The sequence below is a fragment of the Haematobia irritans genome, chromosome 1, assembly GCF_050003625.1.
Source record: "Haematobia irritans isolate KBUSLIRL chromosome 1, ASM5000362v1, whole genome shotgun sequence".
Classification (NCBI taxonomy): Eukaryota; Metazoa; Arthropoda; class Insecta; order Diptera; family Muscidae; genus Haematobia; species Haematobia irritans.
In genome coordinates, this window is record NC_134397.1 from 85,899,057 (window position 1) to 85,923,996 (window position 24,940).

Sequence of the window (24,940 nt, forward strand, 5' to 3'; positions counted from 1 at the left end):
GTAAATATAATTTTCAACAAAAATTCAACTTAACTTGAAACAGCTCACCTTCAATATATTTTCAAATTGTTTGCGAATCACTTCCAACTCGCTGAAATTTTGAAAAGACACTACCCTGAAATGCAATGAAAAAAACATGTGGTTAACAATACTTCTTTGTGCAACAATGTTCTTCGTGGTCCAATAATTTATAAGAGCTGGTAAGTCAAAATAAAAAATGAAATAAAACTTTAAGGAAGTCATCTTTTGCAGAAAACCAAAATTTGGATTCTACATTCTTTAAAACATTAAAACGCTGACCAATGAACTACTTTTGGACATTTAACTGAAATTGCTTTAAATAGTTTATAATAATTGGTAAGTCAAAATAAAACAATGAAACGAACTTTAGGGTAGTGACTCAAATCTCTTTGCAGAAAACTAAAATCTTTGTATGCTACATTCTTGGAAACATTGAGAAGCTGAGCGATGGCATTTCGACAAGAAACACTGTAAACCGCAACCAAAAACTTATGGATTAGAAAGTGCATCACATCGTCAGTTTAATATACATCCCATTATCAGTTTATATTGTTATTTTTTGAATTCCTATTGCTGGAAATCCTTTCTAACATGCGGTCCATCACGTTTCTTATTTCACCCAGAAAAAAGTGACCCCTTCTTTAAGTTAAAATGAAATTTTGAAGAAAGTTGAACTTCGTATAGCGTCAAATACACTATCTGTTTGGACGATGTGATTTTCGTAGAAATTAGGAAGAATGCATTCTATATATCAGTTTAATAAGTTGATGTCCAATGATTTTGTCCTGATGTGAATAGCACCGCAACTGAAAACCATAACACAAAAAAGGATTTCCATCCATTTACGATTTCAACCCCTACAAATATAAGAAAACCATTTTTTTACAAAGGTTGGCATCACTGAATTTACCTGTTTATTGAAGATTCCAGAATGAAGATGAATGAAGGGGTTGCTATTCTGCCGGTGTTTTCTTCTTCATGCTTCTTCTATACGCCACATTGATTTTGAAACTTTCTTTGCTAAAAATGTTGGTGTATTCCTTAATAATATGGTACGAATGCTTGTGGTCATTATCTTGGACAAACACAAATCCGTCTTCCAAACTCATTTTTTTTTGGGCAGATTCGGCCAAATTATTCTACAGAATATTTAACTTATTGTGCATATTTGCATAATTGTGTATAAAGGGTGATACGGTCAAAATTTGGTCAATATAAACTTGACGTATTTCTTTCAATTTTGCATTTAAAAAACCGGAACACCCCTCATTTTGAAGGTGTGTGTGTGTAGAATGTTGCTCCTATTTTGATTTTGGAATTCACTCTTCAGTTGTCAAAATGCCGTCCAAGCAAGAAGAGCAGCGTATCAAAATTTTGCTCGCGCATCGCGAAAATCCGAGCTACTCGCACGCAAAGCTGGCAAAATCGCTAAAAGTTGCCAAATCAACCGTTACAAATGTAATTAAAGTGTTTAGCAAACGTTTGTCGACAGCCAGGAGGTCTGGATCGGGGGGAAATCGAAAAACGGAAGCCGCTGAGACGACAAAGAGAGTTGCCGGTAGTTTCAAACGAAACCCTAACCTCTCTCTCCGAGATGCCGCAAATAAGCTGGGTGTATCGTCTACAACCGTGCATCGAGCCAAAAAACGAGCCGGACTATCGACTTACAAGAAGGTAGTGACTCCAAATCGCGATGATAAACAAAATACGACAGCCAAAGCGCGATCCCGGAGGCTGTACACGACGATGCTGACGAAGTTTGTGGTAATGGACGACGAAACCTACGTCAAAGCCGACTACAAGCAGCTTCCGGGACAGGAGTTTTATACGGCAAAAGGAAGGCGAAAGGTAGCAGATATTTTCAAGCACATAAAACTGTCAAAGTTTGCAAAGAAATATCTGGTTTGGCAAGTCATCTGTACCTGTGGCTTGAAAAGCAGCATTTCCATAGCTTCCGGGACTGTCAACCAAGAAATGTACGTGAAAGAGTGTGTTGAATAAACGTCTGCTGCCTTTCCTGAAGAAACACGGTTGTTCCGTACTGTTTTGGCCGGATTTGGCATCTTGCCATTACGGTAAAAAGGCCATGGAGTGGTACGCCGCCAACAACGTGCAGGTGGTTCCCAAGGACAAGAACCCTCCCAACACGCCAGAGCTCCGCCCAATTGAGAAATACCTAAAGAAGACCAAACAAAAACTGCTAAGGACGAGCAGCAGTTCAAGGCAAACTGGCTTTCTGCGGCGAAGAAGGTGGACAAGGTGGCTGTACAAAATCTGATGGCAGGTGTCAAGCGTGAGGCCCGGCAATTCGGATTTGGAAAAGCGAAAGCCTAACTGAATATTTTTCCTGAATTTTATACTAATTGAACTTGAAAAAGAAATTTAATTTGATTTTTTTAAATAAACGATTTCACCGATTTACACGCGTTTTCCCTTGACCAAATTTTGACCGTGTCACCCTTTATTTGCTTCAAGAAATATGAGGTTTCCAATGCCATTTGCATGTCGTCAAATTCCCACCTACGTGGGAAACAGTATGTGTAATATTTAGTAGTACCGGCCATCATACTTAAATAAATTAAATTTGGACTGATCAGAAAACATAACTGTGTCCCAAAATGCATTGTATGTAATAATAATTATTATTATAAATGATTATATTTATTTCTTCTTTAATTCTTTGTCAATTTTAAAACAAATTATAATTATATTTTCTTTGAGATTCTATAATAAAGGAAGTAAGATTTATGATTTTTTAAGAATTTTTAATAAATTTGAGGAATCCCTGGTTTAGTTCCGTTTTTTTTATTGTTATGAATGCGATATCATTGAATAAAATTTTCTTGTTCAGTTGTAAACTTTTATACCCCGAGAGGAAATAAGGTTTGTAAAATTCCTTACCTTATTCTAGTTAATGAATTATTTCTTAATGCTTTCTGTTTAGATTTTTTTACTGAAATAAGTAAATTTTGTTACAGCAATTCCTCGATTTACGTTGCCTCGGTTTACGTTGTTTCGATTTACGTCGTCAAATTTATCAGATCGCCAACTTTATCAGAAACGCCTTCCATAAGTACCAATACACAAACAATTATCACCGAAATTTTTATATCCTTCACCATAGGATGGGGGTATATTAACTTTGTCATTCCGTTTGTAACACATCGAAATATTCCTCTATATTCCTCTGTCCCCACTTTGGGTATTTTTGATACCAATTTTGGGAATGGTATACTCAGTAATATTTCTTAAAACAATTTATTTTGGGAGGAGAAGAACTCATATACTACTTGACCAAAATGGCCGATAAAGCTTAAAACGTATCCTTATTTGGTGTTTTATAAGAAACAAGTAAAAAAAGATTGGGAGAAATCTATAAAAACAAGTTACGGCAGAAAGAACGTATGTGCCTTTTTCCAAAAAATTTTCAAAATTCGATATTTTTTGAAATTCTAATTTGTGGACTTTACAACTTTTAATCTAAAGCCCATGTGTACACAATTTTTTGTGGAATGCAGTTAAGAAGAAAAATTACGAATCTACTCAAAAACGGAACTTCTAGTTTCAAAGTACTGACCCTCATTGTCAAAATTTTGCAAAAAATAAGTTGTGGGGCCCATGGGGCAACGGTAAAAGAGAATTGCACAAGCATGCACAATTTTTTGGAGAGCTTTACAAGTTCTACCCAGCAAAGAAAAAATCGAAGTCAGTTCAATATTGCGGAGTTAACAGCAAAACAAAATATCATACCCCCGAGGTGACCAACTTTCAACGTCTACAGGTCAGCCCGTTGACCCACTAATTGACCAAATTTGCAAATTTAAAGGAAAACAATTCAGCTTTCATACACAGAATTTAAAAAAAAATTAAAATTATGTTGATATTTTATCCGTTTAAAAGTTACAGAATTATTTCCAAAAACGATTTGGAACCACTGTGCAACGTATGGTGGAGAGATCAGTCTGTGCAAGTTACTCGTAACGAACATTATTGGCGACATTCTATCTGCTGCGTTCGGAATGTGCGCATAAATATTTTGAACGCAACAACAAATCATAGCAAAGGGTTGAAATCGAAGACAATACAGGTAGGAAGATGGGAAATTGGTTACTGAGCACATCAAACCATTTACGGTGTTAGGGCCATACTTTTCGTTTATCGAACCAAACGCGTATACGACAAGTATTGACATAGTATTAAAATGCAAATAAAAAGAAATTAAGTGCAGGAAATAAATTTCCATAAAGGGGAAAATGTAATTTTTTGTTGTTGCCTAAAATTTAACATTGTTTCATTAAGAAGATTAAGTTTTTCATATAAAAAATAAAAACGAAAAACAAATAAATAATTACAAACCTGTATGGAACTAACACCCTTAATGCAACATTTGGTGTGACACATGCCATCTTCCTACGTGCGTTGTCTTTGGTTGAAATAAATAAAGTGTGCAACAACAAATGACCATGTGGTAAAGGTTTGAAAACAATATATGGCAGAACGCATTTGGAATTACCTGTGCTTGTGTATTTTAAAAATGGATAACAATCTACTACGTTTATTGAAGGTAAGCGATTGTGAAAAGTGAATACCGTTTTCCATTCAAGCTTGTCTACATTAAACGAACTTAAATAATATATTTTTTTTCACTCCTAGTTTTCTTAAAACAAAGAGTGGTGTGGGTTTGTTGGAAGATTCACCTTCAAGTTGTAAAGTAGCGTTGGCATTAAATTTAATTTTTGTTTTACCAGCCTTTTTCAGTTTGAACCCAAGTAGAGAACAGCATATCTGATATATAACCTAATGAGCTGCATTACAATAATTTAATTGAATCAATAAAATAGTTGATTGATTTTTGTCGTGATATTAATTAAAATTTTAATTGATTCAATTAAAACAGTGATTGCATTTTATGTAAAAAACCAATCACTTTTTTAATTGATTCAATCTTAATTGATTCCGTGACAAAAGTCAATTAAATTTTTAATTGGAAATCGTGTTGGTTTTCAATCAAAATGTGTGATTGATACTATCATTTTTGTGACTGACATTTCAATTAAAAAATGATGGAATCGCGATTTTCGTGATTGAAATCAAAAAATTTTTTTCTGCGTACCATTGGTTGTTTGTCTGAAACATTTTTCCGGTATGACGATCCTGAAAACGTTGTCTCTGACAATGGTACACATATCAAAACAGCGCCTTATCATCCTCAATATAATGGTCAGGCAAAATGGTTTGTAGGAACCTTGAAAAAAGCATTGTCGAAACATAAACAAGTAGGGACAAGTAAGGAAAATTTGGAAACCTTTCTCCAAACATATCGATCTACACCACGATGCAACTCAAAGTCTCCAACGGAATTGTTCCTAAATAGAAAGATGAGAACAGCACTTAAACTGCTGAAGCCTAAACCAAAAGAAATTGTAACAAAACGTAACCTTAAACAGGAATATATGTACAACAAGAAACATAGAGCAAAATCAAAACATTTCAACGTTGATGAAATGGTTTACGCTCAAATATACAGAAACAAATACTTTTGGGTACAATGAAATATTGTGTAACGAATTGGCACAGTCAATTACATTGTACTTATACAAGATCGAGGAAAACACAAATTAATTCGTTCACATGCTAATCAATTGAAGAAAAGCTACATTTCGAATGAAAATAGATATCCGACGCAACTTTTATTTGAAATGTTTCAATTGTGTCCCCAAAATAATTCTATATTGGGTGAATCTAGGGAAGATGGTGTTAACTCTACCCACAACACGGCAGTAGCTTGTACAACTTCAATGGAAGAAGCCGACATAATTCCACCTAATGAAATATCTGGCATATCTCAAGAAGTTCAATTTGGAATCTACACGAATCTACATTTCATTCCACCTACAGTCCCGATGACGAAAATGTTCCCATTTGTCAAAATGAAGAAATGCATTCCACCAAAACCGAACCTGAAAAACTGGGAAGAAATCGTAGGCCTCCTATTGGATGAAGGACTATAAAGCTTTTTAGAGAAGGAGAGATGTTTTAGTGATACACTTGCAACTAAAATTAATTGTTAATTTATTATACTTAACTCAGCTTTGTAAATTGTAATTGCTTTTGTCAAATACTGAAAATTTTATTCAGTCTTTTGTGAACTTTTAACGCATTAAATTGTTCTATTGGTTTCAATATAAAAAACTTCAACAGCCACATTATTAAATTTTAAAGAATTAAGTACAGTCTTATCTATTCTTTTTTCTTTTTGCGACCGCTATAATGAAATTCTTTATTCAAAATGCACTTGAAAATTAATTGATTGTCCTCTAATGTTCGCTGCTCAACTACCTTTGCCAATCACCTGCTACAAAAAGTCGCAAATATATGAGAAGTAGGCATACTTCAAAAAATTCAGAAGTTAAACGGAATATGATTTGCCTCAAATCCTAACAGTAGATTAAATTGTACTTCAAAGCGATATTCGTATGTAAAATATATGCCTGTAAAGATAAATCTCCGTGATGTTGTTGGTTTTTAGGTATTGGTCTTTATTATATTTCATTATCTTAAAAACGTGTTTTATATTTTTTGTAATATTTTGCAATGCTGGTTCGAATGATGTTATTCAATGTCTTTGGCGGTATACGAAGTTCCGCTTCAAATTAGTTCATTTTAATTTACACATGGGTCACTTTTTTTAGAAAAGCCTTTTTTCTATTCATGTAATTTACTGTAATCCTCTATATATTTCTTTAGTGGAAGCAGCTCGGCCAGTACCGCAAATACTTCGAAGGCATCTGCACCTACATCTTCCCGCCAGTTAGCTCGTTCCAGAGCTCGTTTGATGCGCACAACTGGTCGTTCTGGATCTGGAGGACAGGGTTCAGGTTCACGAAGCACAGGCGTTATAATAGGCGGTGGTTCTTCCAGCCGCTCCCTAGTTACTGTTCCAGCTACGTACGTGCCCGAAGAGTTGATTACGCAAGCAGAAGTTGTATTACAAGGGAAAAGCAGAAATTTAATAATCCGTGAACTACAGGTTTGTAACTCTACATACTTAGTAAATAAAAATATTATTCTTTTCGATGTCGAAGAACTTGTCATGGCTATGAAGTGCGCTACGAGTCTGTTAACCTGGCCAATAGTGCTATATTTTTTCTGCCTCTAATTGTATGGCAAAGCGAGAATTGTGAACGGTTTGGGTCTTACAACCCAAAATGATACCATCATTCTTTGGTGAATCGATTTTATTTTACAGCGTTTCCAAAGCGATATGGAAACAATATTATACTCTTTTACGATGGTTTAACTAACACATTGACAACTCCAAAATAAAAACACGGGATATCGACTTTTTTGGTGTCAATTTTTGAATTTGAAAATTGTATTGGATTTATTAAATTCCACACTGATAAAGTAAACTTTTTATGTGTTATTTTGAATATGGATGAAATTGTTTTATAGATATGAAGGAAAATACGATTCGGAAGGACTAACCGCAGAATCCTCCTAATATCTCAACAACACCAACTTCTAATTTCAGAATGACACTTTTTTCTCACAGCATGCCGTCTTTCGAACTCTTTGCTTTCATCAATACAATTCATTCACAACGCTAATATGTTTAAAAAATCACTACAGGTTTTACTCTCAATAGTCTGTCTTTTTCATTAATTTTTATCTTCTTTGCACTTTCATTGTTAATGTTTTTATGAATAAGGTCGTTAATCTATTGAAACGTCTTTTATGTATTATATATTATATACTTTATGGCATAAATTGTATAAAATTGTAACTCTACCATATCAAATCACACACTGCAAACAAAATATTATAATATCTTATTGTGTGTGAAACTTAGAACAAATAAAATTGACAAAATTGATTTCGTTCATTATCCAACTGCATTGAGTGGCGTTTATGAAGTGGGAAATTTAAACCATATGCATACGCAAATTGTCATCAGATGGTTCGATGTTAAATGTATACAAACCAAATGCTTGCATAAGCCGATGTTCCAGTAATACTACTGCGCACTATACAATAAATCCTCGTAAACGAGGATTTTGGCCGGAATTCTCCTAGATCAGTAGATTTGCAATAGGCAAATATCAGCTGGCTCGTAGAGGATTTAGAACAAATCTACTTTAGCAAAAGTTATTAAAAACAAACAAATTTTTTTGAGTGTAGGAGAAGGGATATTAAAGCAAAAATATAAAGTGTCCTTACAGCCTTCGTACTAAATTTCTACCATCCGATCCATGCAAGTTCATTTTTTTTGGGTTTAGAAGTTCATAGAAAGGAGCGGAATGAATATCTTATATGCCAGAGAACATATATATACAAGATTTTAAAGAAATTTGGTCTTAACGAGACTAAGTGCTCCAAATATCCAATGGAAACTTCATATGGAAAAAGCCCGTCTGAACCACTTTTAAGGAACACCGAATACCAAAGCCTTATTGGATCTTTATTATATGTAGCTGCCAACACTCGACCAGATATAGCAGCTAGTATTTCAATTCTGTCAACCCGTGTACAAATTGGTGGATCTAGCCAGATCTAATATTGAAATTACAGTAATTAATAAAAAAAGATTTATTTTATGGTTTTATAATGAAAAGAGTATTTAATATTATAAGTTGGATCAAACATATGTACATTATATATGTCTACACCCTCACAAAAAATCGCTTCTGTAACATATACTCCCAAACATATTTTGCTTCAAGCATATACATTTTTGGGTATTGCCCAAACATTTATATGTTTGATCTCTACCAATATATAATATGTTTGAAAGCATATTGGTCTAAACAATATATGTTTGGGTAGTCTAAGTTCCAAACATTTTGTATTTTTGCATCCAAATTCAATAATGTTTTCTTCCAAAAAACAATATGTTATTATGTGACCATATAATATGTTTGGAAGCATTTTGCACCCAAAAATATTATATGCTTAAAAAAAAATTCTCCCAAACAATATTGTGCTCAAAATTTTATTTATTTATTTATATATTTACAATCATAATGAATTATGAAAATAAACAGGTAATCTAGGTGCTAACAACATAGGTTTTCGACCTGAATGCTCAAAATTTTGTTTCTGCCCAATTGTATATTCCCCGACATCTTTCTCACTTCTACGAGATTTTTTAGTTCTTAGCACCTTTTTCTGTAATACAAACATTGTAGAAGAAATTATTCAATTTTATGATTTTTTTTATTTTAATTTTACCTTTTGCCGGACGGGGATTCGAACAGCGGACCACACAGTTTGTTAGGATCAAAGAAGTAGCTGATCAATTGCCCAAGGAAAAATAAAATGTTAATTTTGTAATAACAAGCAACAACCACCAACTTAATTCAATATCGCTCCCTGTTAAATAGCGCTCCAAGCTACTAAACACATATATGTTTATAGGCTATTTCTAAATTAATATATGTTTGCATCCAAGCATATTATATTTACAAACATTTTATGTCCCAAACATAATATGTTCTAACATATTAACATATATGTCCCAAACATGTTATGCTAGTTTATGAACATTATATGCTTGCACTCAAAAATATTGTGTTTAAAAATTTGTGTTCCAAACATATAATGTTTATAGCCAAACATATGAAAAACAGTCTTTTTCATTCGTGTAGGTATAAAATCTAAGAATTAAAAAAAAAAACAACAACAAAAACAAAATATATATATATACATAGCCACCAAGGGCTCTGGCATTTAAATTTCCCAAGGCATTAGTACATTGCTCTCTGCAAACAGTTCTTTAAATGAGTCTCGCAATTCCTTCATTTGGCTACTCGGAATGAAAACTCTGAAAAATATAAAATATACAGAAGAATTATCAGTCTAACATATTTAAAGATATATTTGCAAATAATACATATAAAGGGTGATTTGTTAAGAGCTTGATAACTTTAAAAAAAAAAAAAAAAACGCATAAAATTTGCAAAATCTCATCGGTTCTTTATTTGAAACGTTAGATTGGTCCATGACATTTACTTTTTGAAGATAATTTCATTTAAATGTTGACCGCGGCTGCGTCTTAGGTGGTCCATTCGGAAAGTCCAATTTTGGGCAACTTTTTCGAGCATTTCGGCCGGAATAGCCCGAATTTCTTCGGAAATGTTGTCTTCCAAAGCTGGAATAGTTGCTGGCTTATTTCTGTAGACTTTAGACTTGACGTAGCCCCACAAAAAATAGTCTAAAGGCGTCAAATCGCATGATCTTGGTGGCCAACTTACCGGTCCATTTCTTGAGATGAATTGTTCTCCGAAGTTTTCCCTCAAAATGGCCATAGAATCGCGAGCTGTGTGGCATGTAGCGCCATCTTGTTGAAACCACATGTCAACCAAGTTCAGTTCTTCCATTTTTGGCAACAAAAAATTTGTTAGCATCGAACGATATCGATCGCCATTCACCGTAACGTTGCGTCCAACAGCATCTTTGACAAAATACGGTCCAATGATTCCACCAGCGTACAAACCACACCAAACAGTGCATTTTTCGGGATGCATGGGCAGTTCTTGAACGGCTTCTGGTTGCTCTTCACTCCAAATGCGGCAATTTTGCTTATTTACGTAGCCATTCAACCAGAAATGAGCCTCATCGCTGAACAAAATTTGTCGATAAAAAAGCGGATTTTCTGCCAACTTTTCTAGGGCCCATTCACTGAAAATTCGACGTTGTGGCAGATCGTAAGTCTATTCATGATGAAATGTCAAAGCATACTGAGCATCTTTCTCTTTGACACCATGTCTGAAATCCCACGTGATCTGTCAAATACTAATGCATGAAAATCCTAACCTCAAAAGAATCACCCTTTACTTACCAAAATTTGCTACTCGTACCCAATAATTTAAACCAGCGCTGTATTGAATGGTTTGTGCGAAGCTCCAAATACCATACTATGAATAATTGCACGGGAAGGTATCCGGTTCACAATCCAAATCATCTCCAAATTTGTATTCTTTTTGAAATTGGATAATACTTCCTTCTATCGCAACTTCGGATAGGCCTGGTCACAAATCTTTACATTGCTCCGCTGTCTTCTTTTAATCTTTTCCTGGACTACCACAAATTCATCCTCCTAAAACAGAGAAAATATTCAATATATAAAAATAGGAACAAAACAATAAACTTACCTTCTCATACTCATTTATCTTCCTCGAAAAATGAGATTTTTATATGAAATAAAAATATGAAACTCGCATTATCAAATATTTGATATATATTTTTTTTCAAATTTAATAACAACAGGCGTTGCTAATGGTGATAGTTATGGGGTTACATTTTTGAAAACAAAAAGACAGTTGTGTCTGAAAGTCAAGCATTTTATGAAGACACTTCAAAATGATATTTAAAAGGGTTTCTTGAAACTGTCACAACATATAAAGATTGTTTGGTTATGTTCACCACTTGTTTGATGTGCGAAACATACGTGCTTGTAACCAAGTATATCACGTTAGTATTCTCGTAACAAACACATTATTTTTACACACAAACATATTCAAATATTTTTTTATCCGTATTACACAGCTGGTTCATGATTTAACGCGATATATATAATTAGATATGGAGCTACACACAAAAAATTATCACCGAATTTTTTTCAATTAATCACTTAATTGAATTTGGAAACGGATTCAATTAATATGTTAATTGATTCAATTAATTATTTAATCAAATCCGAATAAAAAGCAATTAAAAAAATGATTGATATTTGTTACATTTCCAATTAATATATTGATTGATTCAATCAATTTGTTAATCAATTTAGAAATAATTTTCAATTACAAACGTGATTGAAAAATTTTCCGTTTCCAATTACACATGTGATTGATCCAATCACCTTTGTGATTGAAATTGAGTAATTTTGAGCAATGGAAAGAGCGAAAAGAGATCAAGAGAATGGGTATTTATTCAACAATGTATGATGGAGAGATCAGTCTGTGGAAGTAACTCGTAACGAACGGTTGGGTTTTTGTTTTTCGCGTAAATTGAAAAACATGATTGGTGACATTCTGTCTGCTGCATTCAAAATGTGTGCATAAATATTTTGAACGCAACAACAAATCGTAGCAAAGGGTTGAAATAAATAAAGTGTGCAACAACAAATGGCCACGTGGTAAAGGTTTGAAAAAATATATGACAGATCGCATTTGAAATTACCTTTGTTTGTGTTTTGTGGTGTTTTAAAAATGAAAAACAATCTACGTTTATTGGAGGTAAGAAATTGTGAAATGTGAATACCGTTTTCCATTGAAGCCTGTTTACATTAAACAGACTAAAATAATATATTTTTTATTCATTTCTTTTAGTGATCAATTTTATTTCGTGAAATTGACCAATCAATCCCATCAATTCCATCATTTTATCAAATATATAAGAATATGTTTGCAATCAAAAGGTGGGTGCCGTATTGATCTTTTAAAATTATATTTTTTCACTCCTAGTTCTCTTAAAACCAAGAGCGGTATGGGTTTGTTGGAAGATTCACCTTCAAGTTGCGAAGTAGCGTTGGCATTAAATTGCATTTTTGTTTTACGTGCCTTTTTCAGTTTGAACTGAAGTAGAGAGCAGTATATCTGATATATAAACTAATGAGCTGAATTATGTAATGGTAAAAAGGTTATTTTTTGGATTTAAAAATATGAAAAATATCCGAAAATAATAAAAATATATTTGCAAAGTATCATCAATATAATACCAAATATTGCATTGCTTTCCCATTATTTTTGTCTTTGATTGGTTCAAATTTTTATAGACGATTTCAATGTGTGAAAATTTTGGAAAGGAATTAAATTACCGAGCTCCTTAATACACCTTTTTATGCTAAAAGACTACAAATGCAAAAGAAGATTATAAATCTGCAACATGGAACTACGAATTGAACTTGATATTCTATGTAGGTAATGTTTAACAAAATTAACTTTTAATTAAACAAAATTAAATTCGAAATATTCTGTTTACATTCAGAAAAACTAATTTAGCTTACAGGCTGCTGATTTATTGGAAATCTAGGCGCATGTATATATTTGAAGGAACATATTGACATGGTTAATATGATAATGAAGATAATGATTTATATAGTTTATTTTTTTAACCCTTTAGTTGTTATTGATCGTAATTGTATGTGTAAGTTATGTTAGAAGAAAACACACAAATGAGAAGAACCAAATTTATTTGTCTATTGCATAATTCAAAAAATAATAAAATATTGAATATTTTTAATAAGAAACACATATTTTCTTTTATTTAAAATAAAACTAAATACGATTTTGGGGGCGCAATATATAATTTTTTGAATGAAATTTATAGCCAATTTCAATTAATTATTTAATTGAATGAATCAAATAGTTGATTGATTTTTGTCGCGAAATTAATTAAAATTTTGATTGATTCAATTAAAACTGTGATTGAATTTTATGCTAAAAATCAATCACGTTTTTAATTGATTCAATCACACAATTAATTGATTCCGTGACAAAAGTCAATTAAATGTTTAATTGAAAATCGTGTTGGTATTCAATCATAATGGGTGATTGATACTATCATTTTCGTGATTGAAGACATTTCAATTAAAAAAATGATTGAATCCGCGTTTTTCGTGATTGAAATCAAAAAAAAATTTTTTTGTGTGTATATATAGTATATATTATTAGATATGATGTCATATATGAAGATATATAATTAGATCTTACCAGATATGACTGATATAAATAGATATAACAACATATATAATGAGATCTTGAATCAGATCTAATCATATATAGCACTATACATAACATATCTCCGTAGATCTATTTATATCTACAACCATATCTGAGCAGATATAATTATATATAATTTGATATTATTAGACATGATTAGATCTCTCAATTTTTACACGGGAATATTCAATATATAAAAATAGCAACAAAACAATAAACTTACCTTATCACAGCTTCTCTTACTCTTTTATCTTTCTCGAAAAATGAGAAGACATTAGATTTTTATATGAAATAAAAATATCAAACTCGCATCATCAAATATTTGATATATATTGTTGCTAATGGTGATAGTTATGGGGTGACATTTTTGAAAACAAAAAGACAGTTGTGTCTGAAAGTTAAGCACTTTATAAATACATTTCAAAATTATATTTAAAAGGTTTTCTTGAAACTGTCACAACATATAAAGATTGTTTGGTTAGCACATCAAAACAAGTGGTGAACACCACTTGTTTTGATGTGCGACGAAACATACGTGCTTATAACCAAGTATATCATGTTAAAATTCTCGTAACAAACACATTATTTTTAAACACAAACATATACAAATATTTTTTTATCCATGTTACAGAACTGGTTCATGATTTAATGCGATATATATAATTAGATATGGAGCTATATATAGTATATATAATTAGATATGATGTCATATATGAAGATATACAATTAGATCTTACCAGATATGACTGATATAAATAGATATAACAACATATATAATGAGATCTTGAATCGGATCTAATCATATATAACACTATACATAACATATCTCCGTAGATCTATTTATACCTACAACCATATCTGAGCAAATATAATTATATATACTTTGATATTATTAGACATGATAAGATCTCTCAATTTTTACACGGGAAGAAAAATAAGTTCACCAACGCAAGAAGATTGGATCGAATTAAAAAGAGTCGCGAAATATTTGAAAGGAACTTCATCTATGACTTTAAAGTTAAACAAAAAAAATGAAGACCCTTTCAATTTGTTTGGATATGCAGATGCAAATTGGGCTGAATGTCGTATCGACAGAAAAAGCAACTCTGGATATATATTTTTATTGAATGGAAGCGCAATAAGTTGGGCATGTAAGAAGCAGACAATAGTATCTTTGTCAACAACAGGGGCGGAATTCATTGCACTCACAGAAGCAGCAAAGGAAGCTATGTGGCTTCGAAACATTCTGAAAGATTTTGGGTGCGAGCAAATGAATCCAACAATTATTTTTGAAGACGAAGAAGTTGTTTGAATTTAATAAAGGAGGAAAAGCTAAGCAACAGGACGAATCACATAGATACAAAATATTATTTTGTAAAGGTTAGGTTAGGTTAAAGTGGCAGCCCGATTAAGATTCAGGCTCACTTAGACTATTCAGTCCATTGTGATACCACATTAACTAAAAGTACCTATTACATATTGGCACTTCTAGTTTTAACCGCTGAACCTTCTTGATTATTTTTCTTTGTTGAACCAACCAGATTGTTCCAAAAACATTAGCAGACTGCTTAAGTTAACGTTTTCCAGATCCGACAGTAATCTGAAGCTATATGCTCCTAAAAGTTGCTTGGGCTTTACACAAAATGCAGGACACTCACACAAGAGGAGAGAGTGTCCGCATCATGACAGCTCATACAATAGTCACTATACTTCGCGCCTATAGTTTTTGCAAAATCGCCTATCAGGCAGCGACCTGACCGTCGACCGAAATTTAATCGAATACAAGTTTTGCCCTTCCGAAGTCATGATCGCCGACATGCTAACAAAACCGCTAACTCGCCCTAAAATTGAAAAATTTTGCGAACTTTCAAATATCAAGTACAATTAAGGAGGAGTGTTGAAATACTTTGCTCATAAACACTTGTACTTTTTATAATTTGAAATATTGTTTTTAGAATTATATAAATACTTTGTATTTTTCTTGTCAACAAGAAAATATTAATTTTCTTGATATACATAATTATACTTTTCTTTCAAAGCAACTGCATTATTCTCTAAATAGATTTATATAAAAAGAATACTCGTGCCGACAATTTCAATAAATTTAAATTTAATTTTTGACTTTTTTGGATGATATTTGATTGAATTGTTGCATAGTTCTTTTGATTATATGATCTTTTGGCGTAGTCTTAGGTTAGGTTAGGTGGCAGCCCGATGTATCAGGCTCACTTAGACTATTCAGTCCATTGTGATACCACATTCGTGAACTTCTCTCTTATCACTGAGTGCTGCCCGGTTCCATGTTAAGCTCAATGACAAGGGACCTCCTTTTTATAGCCGAGTCCGAACGGCGTTCCACATTGCAGTGAAACCACTTAGAGAAGCTTTGAAACCATCAGAAATGTCACCAGCATTACTGAGGAGGTAGTCTTTGGTTTTCTTCTGCCCTTGTGTACCGGTTTGGTGCATCCAACTCGAGACGCAGTTGGTTTTTGCATATTGTACTCTTCCGAAATTCGTTTTTGTGATACCCCAACTTTAAAATCATCGATATTTTGCTTTTTATTATGTTGATTATGCTTATTGCCGGTAATTTTGTCGAATTATTCAACAAAATAGGGCATAAAGGCCTATGACGACCAAATTAGGCAACTTCTAAGTCCTAATAACTATTTCAGGTAAAAAAAATAATGCCCTTAAAGAAGAAAATATTACAGGGCGCTAGGTAGTTGCAACTGTTTTGAACAGGTCAAATTATACGATTCTGTACCTTTCGAGTAAATATCAATTTACAGCCCATTAATTTTCCCAATTATAATTTGGAAATACCACTCCATAACGATTATTTTTTAAGTGGAAGCGAAACAATAAAGTTATTATTATGGGAGATATACCAAGATTAAGTTCATGGTAGGGCTAGTTGCAAATGTGATAATGAAAAGTGGTATATTACATTTTGTGTTTAGAATCGAAAAGTCTACAAGCTGGCCAAAAATTGGACCATTCGGACCACTTGTACTAAAGTAGATTTAAGCCGAGGATTTCAACAAAATCACTTTCAAAATCCCCTATACTGCCTTGTTCAACTGTGGTTTTAGTACTAAAAATGCTTTTTGCAACCCTGTCCCAATTTTCTTTGTAGATGAATGCGTGTGCGTGTGCACATACAGGAGATTTTGGTTCTAAATAGCGAGATTTCGTGCCTGGTGCGAACGTAGAATAAAGGTAATTCACTTCACAAATAGTTCGAATGTTTGAGTAATATATGAAGCCGAAACACTTAAAAGCGATTACAATATCAAGCATTGCAGACCCCAGGTAAAATGGGTATGATATGGTTATATCTAATTGCTAAAGAATTAGATCTGATCAGATCTTAATATTGGCCTAGAACTAATGCCTTAGATATAATTATATAGAGTGCTATATGTAGATAGATCTGATGTTAGATCGTGTCATATGGGGGATTATATCTTGTTACATATAATTATATCTCATCATATCTGGTTAGATTGCTATTGTCCTGGGTCATCCAATGCTCAGAAAGCAGAGCAAAGAGGAGGCGTGCGATATTGGTTTGCCTTAATTTCACTCGGTTATGGGTTCGTCTCTCATCAGGACTATAAATAAACAAAAAACCTACCAATCGTAGGTTTCACAATCTTGATCTTACGTTTGTCACACACCAGTCCATTAACTTGAAGATGTTCAATAGTACCATCCTTGGGTCTACCAACCCCGTATAGGTTCAAAACCTATCCATGGCAATTGCACGAACTCTGTTTGATATAGCCCCCAAAATTGTGACCTCATGTAGGATTTAGGCTACATATGAATTATACATCAAAATATTTCCAAACAAGTTTACAATTTCATGGTAGCCATTATTATTTCAAAATAGTATGACAATAAATTTAATTTGAATAGTTGAATTTAAAAAATTTGTATTGGAAAAGTTAAATTGAAAAAGTTGTTATAATGGTTAAAATGGTTGAATGATAATTTATACTCTCTCGAACCACGGACAGGTGCACTAAATATCCCGGATTGCAATTTCTTCAAACGGTTAAGGTTAAGACACACCATTACGTTTTCTTTTGGGTTTATTGATAGGGGCAACTCGAGATCAGCGTAGGAATCCAATTAAAATATTTATAGTACTAAGGCTGGTTCAATTATTCTTGCAGGTCCTGGATATTGAAGCTCGTTTTGGATTTAATATTTATAATCCTGTAACTTCACGGCATTTCGTTTCGGTAATGCCATATCTGTTGTTACGCGCCGGCTATTACGGTGGCTTGCCACAAAAAAAAAAAAAAATAAAATTTAATAAATTTCACGAACAATCAGTCAAGTTGGCATGCACAGAAAAAAATATCACCAAAATATTTCCAATTAAAAAGTTAATTTAAGTTGAAATTTTTTTCAATTAATAAATTAATTGGTACAATTAACTTTTTAATCAAGATAGAAACATTAAGTTAATTAAGTCAATGATTGAACATTTTAAAATTTTTAATTAAAAAGTTAATTGATACAATTAACTTTTAATCAAATTCGGAAGACTAAGTCAGTTTATGATGATGAACATTTTTTTTTAAATTTTTAGTTAAAATTTTTTTTCAAACAATCAATTGTTAATTCAAATAAAAATTCTAAGCCAATTCAGAATGTAATTGAAAATAGTTACCCTTTTATTTAATAAATTAATTGAGTTTTGCAATCAACATCAATTAAAAAATTAATTGAAATTTGGCAATGAAATCAATTAATTTTTTAATCAAGAATTTTTTCTATGCCCAATTAAAACTGTGATTGATACTATCATTTTCGTGATTGAAGACATTTCAATTAAAAAATTAATTGGATCAATTAATTTCGTGATTGAATCAGAAAATAAAAATTTTGTGTGATGGTAAGCTGAAAATTCCCTGACTTGCTCAGGCGGGAATAAATTGTTTTCCAAGATAAATTTTAATAAATATAAATCGCAGATGATTAGATTTTGTATAGCTGGATGGTGTGCCATACACTTAACATATGATAGCATTTTTACACGCAAAGAAAAAACAAAAACGTTTGGAAAACGTTTTTATTTTGTTAGAGTTTTTTGAATTTCTTCGAAAATTTTAAACTTTTATCAACAAAAAAAATCGCCTAAAACTAAGAGTGAGAAAGATGTGAGGGAAATGCAATTAGCCAGGAAAGATTGTTTTTTTTTGGGTAAGTCTTTATGAGCTAGTTTTAGTGAAATTGTTTTTACATTCTGGAAAAGAATAAATGTTTATCACAAAATTTACAAATTTTTCTTCCAGCGAAAAGCAAATGAGAAACGATATTTGATTGTCTAAAATTTCGTTTGGGAGGAAAGAATTGTTTTTTACGTGTGTCTGTTTTCCTATAGCTATCCCTATAAATGCCACTTCATAACATTATAACTTCACACACTCAACATTCCTCATAAATGAAAAGATTTAGCAGGTCATATTTGAATTTTGTATATTTAACATGTCTTGAAATTTCGTATACTAGAAAAAAGAAAACAAGTACGAGTATATACAGCAGTAAGTTCGGCCGGGCCGAATCTTAAATACCCACCACCATGAATCAAATATTGTAGTTTCCTTTGAAATTTCAGGGGGGTCTGATGACAGATATTCTCCCAAGCAGAGCAGATCAATTTGTACACTTCCCGAAGATAAATTTAAAGATTTTACTTATGAAGACTATATCAGATTCCGGATTTATAAGAACCATTTTTGAGTTTTACAGGAATCATTAACATCTCTTGTGCATATGCAAGAAAATGATGAAATAACGCCTTGATTTGAAATCTAAAATTTGTAGATTTTCACTCACATTATTTAGATGATTACGAGAAGAACACTTTCAGTTTCAAGCAGTTTTCATGATCAGTGCGACTTTTGTACCCTCAAGAAGTGTAATCGGTCTATATGGAGGCCTAACCAAAAGGACCGATAAGAACTAAATCCGATACACGTTTTTGTGAGTCTAAAATACTAGTACATTTCCAATTTCAGGCAAATGCACACCTATTTATAGTCCTACAAAACCTCCAGATTTTCAATTTCAGGAAAATTGGACAACTACTACGACTTCTACAAACCCAAAATGTAAAAGATCGGTCTATATGGGGGATATACTAAAACATTGACCGATAATCCTAATTTTTGGTACACCTCTTTATGGTCCTAAAACACCTCTAGATTTCAAGTTTCATGCAAATTGGATAAAAACTACAGGTACAGGTATTTAGTGTCCAACAATAACATCCTTATATTATATAAATGAAAATAAAATGATTTGAACATAAAAACAGAAATTAAATATTACAATTTGTTTGTTTAAAAGTAATAAATTAATGAATGAATTAATATATAAAAAAGAAATGAATATATAGATAGAAAAATAAAGATAAATTACAATTAATAAAAAATAAATAAAACTGATCAAATAAACGTTTTTTAAATTAAATTGTGTTGCTAGTCAGTTGAATGTCGTAGGGTAATATATTCCAGAGGCGTACTGCATTTATGTAGAAATGCCAATCTGAAACATGACTTTGATACCGAATTGGAACAATATTTTTCCCTATTAGACCTAGCAAACCGTATCCTATCATATAAATGGTTCGTGTGAATAAATTATCCGATGGAGAAACAACATAAGCCTAAGCAATCCGTTAAGATCCATCCCATATAAAAGCCTGCGGAACTGGGATAAACGTACCTAATTATGTTATTGAATGCCAATTTCAGCTTACGTTTGCATACCGCATCACAGCTAGCAAAATAACTGGCATCACGTAACTTGTTGCCAAAAGTACCCTTATCGGCAAAGGCGTCAACATCTGTGTAGACCAAAGATTCCTGTGTCTGGCATAAATCGACCACTAATATAGTTAACGTGATCAGTCGAACTAAATGAGCTGTTCAGCATGATGCCAAGTTTCTTAGCCGACGTTACAATATTTATTCGTTGATCATTTATCTTAATTTGGGGATCAATGTTAACCGTTATACTACGCCTGTGTATCATCAGGAATTTGGACTTACCAGGGTTAAGACATAGTCCATTCGCCTTTGCCCAATTGTGGACAATATCAAGATCATCATTGAGCCTATCAATACATTCGTACAAAGAGTCGATAGTCTCGCTTCGATATATCTACAACACGTCATCAGCATACATATGTATCGTACTGTCACTGATAAACCTTGGCAGATCGTTTATATAAATAGTAAAAAGAATAGGGCCTAGTGTGGATCCCTGTGGAACTCCTTTTCGTAAACCTACAGGTCCATTGCCTGTGTATACAGACTGCGTCCTTTCACTCAGATAGCAATGTAAAAGTCTAACAGAGCTAGAAGAAAAATTAAAAAAAGTTGCGTAACCGGAAGCACAGCAATAAGTGATCGGCAGTGTCAAATGCCTTCGAATGATCCGATAGAACAAGAAAGCTAACCTTACCAATTACAGTTTCTATTCTAAGATCCTCACAGACATCAGCTAGTGCACTAATACAACCATAACCAGGACGAAACCCCGATAGACTTGATGAAAGAAGTGATTTACCCTTCAAGAAGTTAGATATTTGTACATGTACTATCTTTTCAAATACCTTCGAAAGAACTGGAATTAGTGATATGGGACCATATTCAGAGTTGTTCTTTGGGATGGGGATAACTAGAACTAGTAGGGAAAGAACTAGTAGTAGTGGTAATAATAGGGGAAGTATAATCTTAACAAACTTAGGATCAATGCCATCATATCCAATTGAGTTCGACTTAGCCTTTGCAAAGGCGAGTAACACATCAGATTGAGTAACACGTCGAAACTCAAAGCTATCCCCGCTGTCAAAGCATTGCAAAGCGTTAGCACCCGTGTAAAAATTAGGGAGCCACCGTGGTGCAATGGTTAGCATGCCCGCCTTGCATACACAAGGTCGTGGGTTCGATTCCTGCTACGACCGAACACCAAAAAGTTTTTCAGCGGTGGATTATCCCACCTCAGTAATGCTGGTGACATTTCTGAGGGTTTCAAAGCTTCTCTAAGTGGTTTCACTGGAATGTGGAACGCCGTTCGGACTCGGCTATAAAAAGGAGGTCCCTTGTCATTGAGCTTAACATGGAATCGGGCAGCACTCAGTGATAAGAGAGAAGTTCACCACTGTGGTATCACAATGGACTGAATAGTAATAACCTAACCTAACCTAACCTAGTGTCGACTCTCTATGGTCCACCTCTTTATGGTTCTAAAATACCTCTAGATTTTAAATTTCAGGCAAATTGGATGAAAACTACGGTTTCTATAAGCCCAAGACCCCAAATCGGGAGGTAGGTTTATATGGGGACTATATCAATACCTGGACCGATATAGCCCATCTTCGAACTTGACCTGCCTGCAGACAAAAGACGAGTTTGTGCAAAATTTTAGCACGTTTGCTTCATCTTTTTTTATTCTCACGCTCTCTCTGACGTTTTTATACATACACATATGGTCAAAATAATAAGTACACGTTGGCATTTTTTCTTCTTTGTCCTAACTCTAACGTATTTTTTAATTTGGGGTTGTAAATACGTCATTTAACTAAAGTTCATTAGTATTGTTTCCTGTGTCCTCTTTGTGATGAAGCGCTTTATTTGGTTGGTCAAAAAAATAAGTACATTACGCGTTTTTATATGAAAATGTTTAAATTTTGCAAAAAGTTTGTTGTTGTGTTTTTAGTGGCGACGAATTGAATGCAAATTTAATAAAAATTAGTTTCTATATGAACCGAAAAAGTCGATGTAGTAGAAAAGAAAAGACTGGTTTTAGCTCTAAGAATTGAGGGAAAATCTCTTTGAACGACCGTCAAATCTTTTAAGAGATCGTTACTTTGTGTCCAAAAATCCATAAAGAAAAGAAGTTCTGCGAAAACACGTGGAAAACCAAGCAAGAAACTAAAAAAAAAATAATCCGAAATGGTAGTAGTTGTAATGTTCGTCGACCCCTATGCTAAGGAAAAATTTTTAAGATGAGACTATGCTTCGTCAGAAAACATTATAGGTGGTCAGGAACGGTAGGTGAGAGAAAATCGCGCAATATCTTGTGGAGCGATGAAACTAAAAAAAATATTCCGAAATTATAGTAGTCGTAATGTTCGTCGACCCCAAGGAAAAGAATTTCATATGCGCTTCACAAAAATTACGGTCAAGCTTGGGGCGGGAACATAATGGTATGGGGCTGTTTTTTCTGGTATGACCTAGGTCGAATCTATCGCATTACTTATAAAATGACCCTGTTCGAATATAGAAATATATTGGAGAACACAATGCTGTCGTACACAGAAGAAAACATACCTCTAAGGTGCGTGTTTCAACAAGACAACGATACTTAAAACACTTCTCGCTTTATTAAAAATTGGTTCCAAGACAATGACATAACCCTTCTATATTGGCCTACTCAGTCACTAGACCCTAAATCCATTGAAAACCTTTGGGGAGAGTTAAAACACAGAATTGGGAATGAAACATTTAAAAATAAACAACAACTTTGGAATTTTGTGCAGATAACATGGTATGGAAACTCAGATGGAACCAGTCGGAAGCTTGTAAGCAGTATGTCAAAGCTAGTATAAAATGTTATCAAAATAAAGTTGGATACACTGGTTATTGATAATGTAACAAAATTATGTAAAAAAAAAAATAAATTATAAACAAAAAAATTTAAGTAGACCTGTATATTTCACGATTTAGAAAATGTACTTATTATTTTGTCCATTCATTTTTGACTCTTACTATGCTTTATTTGGATTAGCTTTTCATTTCACTTGTCTTTTCCAGAAAATTATTTACTTTTAAGTTTTCATTAATATGAATTATAGACTTTATTTTGCTTTTCAATAAATATATTTCTTAAATTTACCATGGAACGTGAAAAAACTCTACTGTACTTATTAATTTGACCACATGTGTATATATGTTTATACGAAATTTTTAAATTAATATATGTTTCCAACCAGAGATATTATGTTTAAGAAAATGTAATGCCCCAAACATAATATGTTCTAATATATTAACATATATATGAACATTATATGCTTGCACTTAAAAATAATGTGCTAAAAATTTGAGTTCCAAATATATAATTTTTACATCTAAACATATGAAAAACAGTCTCTTTCGTCCGTGTAGCTAAAAGATATCATCATTCGCTCCTTTGGACTGTTTAATACCCAAATTTAGGATGAAAAAACTGCGCGTAACACATGACTTTAATACAAAAATATAGTGTTTTCTTCTTTTTGTTCCAGCGTACAAACTTGGATGTCAACCTAGCTGTTAATAATTTGTTATCACGTGATGATGAAGATGGTGAGGATACAGAAGAAGGAGGTGACAACTACGTTCCGGAGGATTTAATTTCACTATTGGACAATGGTTTTCATGGAGACAATAACAGTGTAATAATCGACCCATCTGATGGACTGTTTACAGAGGAAATATTTAGCAACTATTCGAGTATCAGAAAGTAAGTAGATGTGGTTAATGTTCTCTTTTTGGGATCAGTTTGTACTACGTATTTTTCATCAACCGTCGAACGTTTTCATATATCGGCTTAATTAAATTTACCGCAATAAGTACTTTCTGCATACGAACACTAAGCCAGATTCTGGATTTATAAAAACCACTTTTGTTTGAGTATTAGACGAATCTTCAACACCCGTAAGCAAGCAAGTAAATACGATAAAATTACGCTTTTCATATGATTTGAAATCTAAATTTTGACTCGCATTACTCGTATGAGTATGAGAAGCGTAGCTACGGGGTGCTTTTAGACATAATTAATTACATTAACTTGTTTTAGAAAATTGAAGACGGTTATCCACAGTCGAATTACTTGGGTTGCGGTAACACTCGCCGATGACAAGGTATCTTAAAACTTCCTAACACCGTCTTCTAAATTTCAAGGTAGTCCATACGGGATATATATTAAACTAAAAAAGGCCGATTAAATACGTATATAATTAAGTTTGACAAAATTTTCTATAGAAAGAGTTTTGACGAAATAAAATCTTGACAACATTTTCTATAGAAGTAAAATTTGGACAAAATTTTCTATAGAAATAAAATTTTGACAAAATTTTCTCTACAAATTAAAATTTTGACAAAATTTTTTATAGTAATAAAATTTTG

The 24,940-nt window shown here is 32.8% G+C and overlaps 1 protein-coding gene across 2 annotated transcripts in view; it reads left to right on the top strand.

Moving 5' to 3' along the window:
- hyd (E3 ubiquitin-protein ligase hyd) overlaps positions 1-24,940 on the top strand; it is an 83,668-nt gene that overhangs the window by 7,302 nt on the left and 51,426 nt on the right. For both annotated transcript variants that reach the window (XM_075291051.1, XM_075291052.1), the window contains 2 exons: positions 6,769-7,051; positions 24,058-24,275. In XM_075291051.1, coding sequence (XP_075147166.1) covers positions 6,769-7,051; positions 24,058-24,275 — 501 coding nt within the window. The remainder of the gene's footprint in view (positions 1-6,768; positions 7,052-24,057; positions 24,276-24,940) is intronic.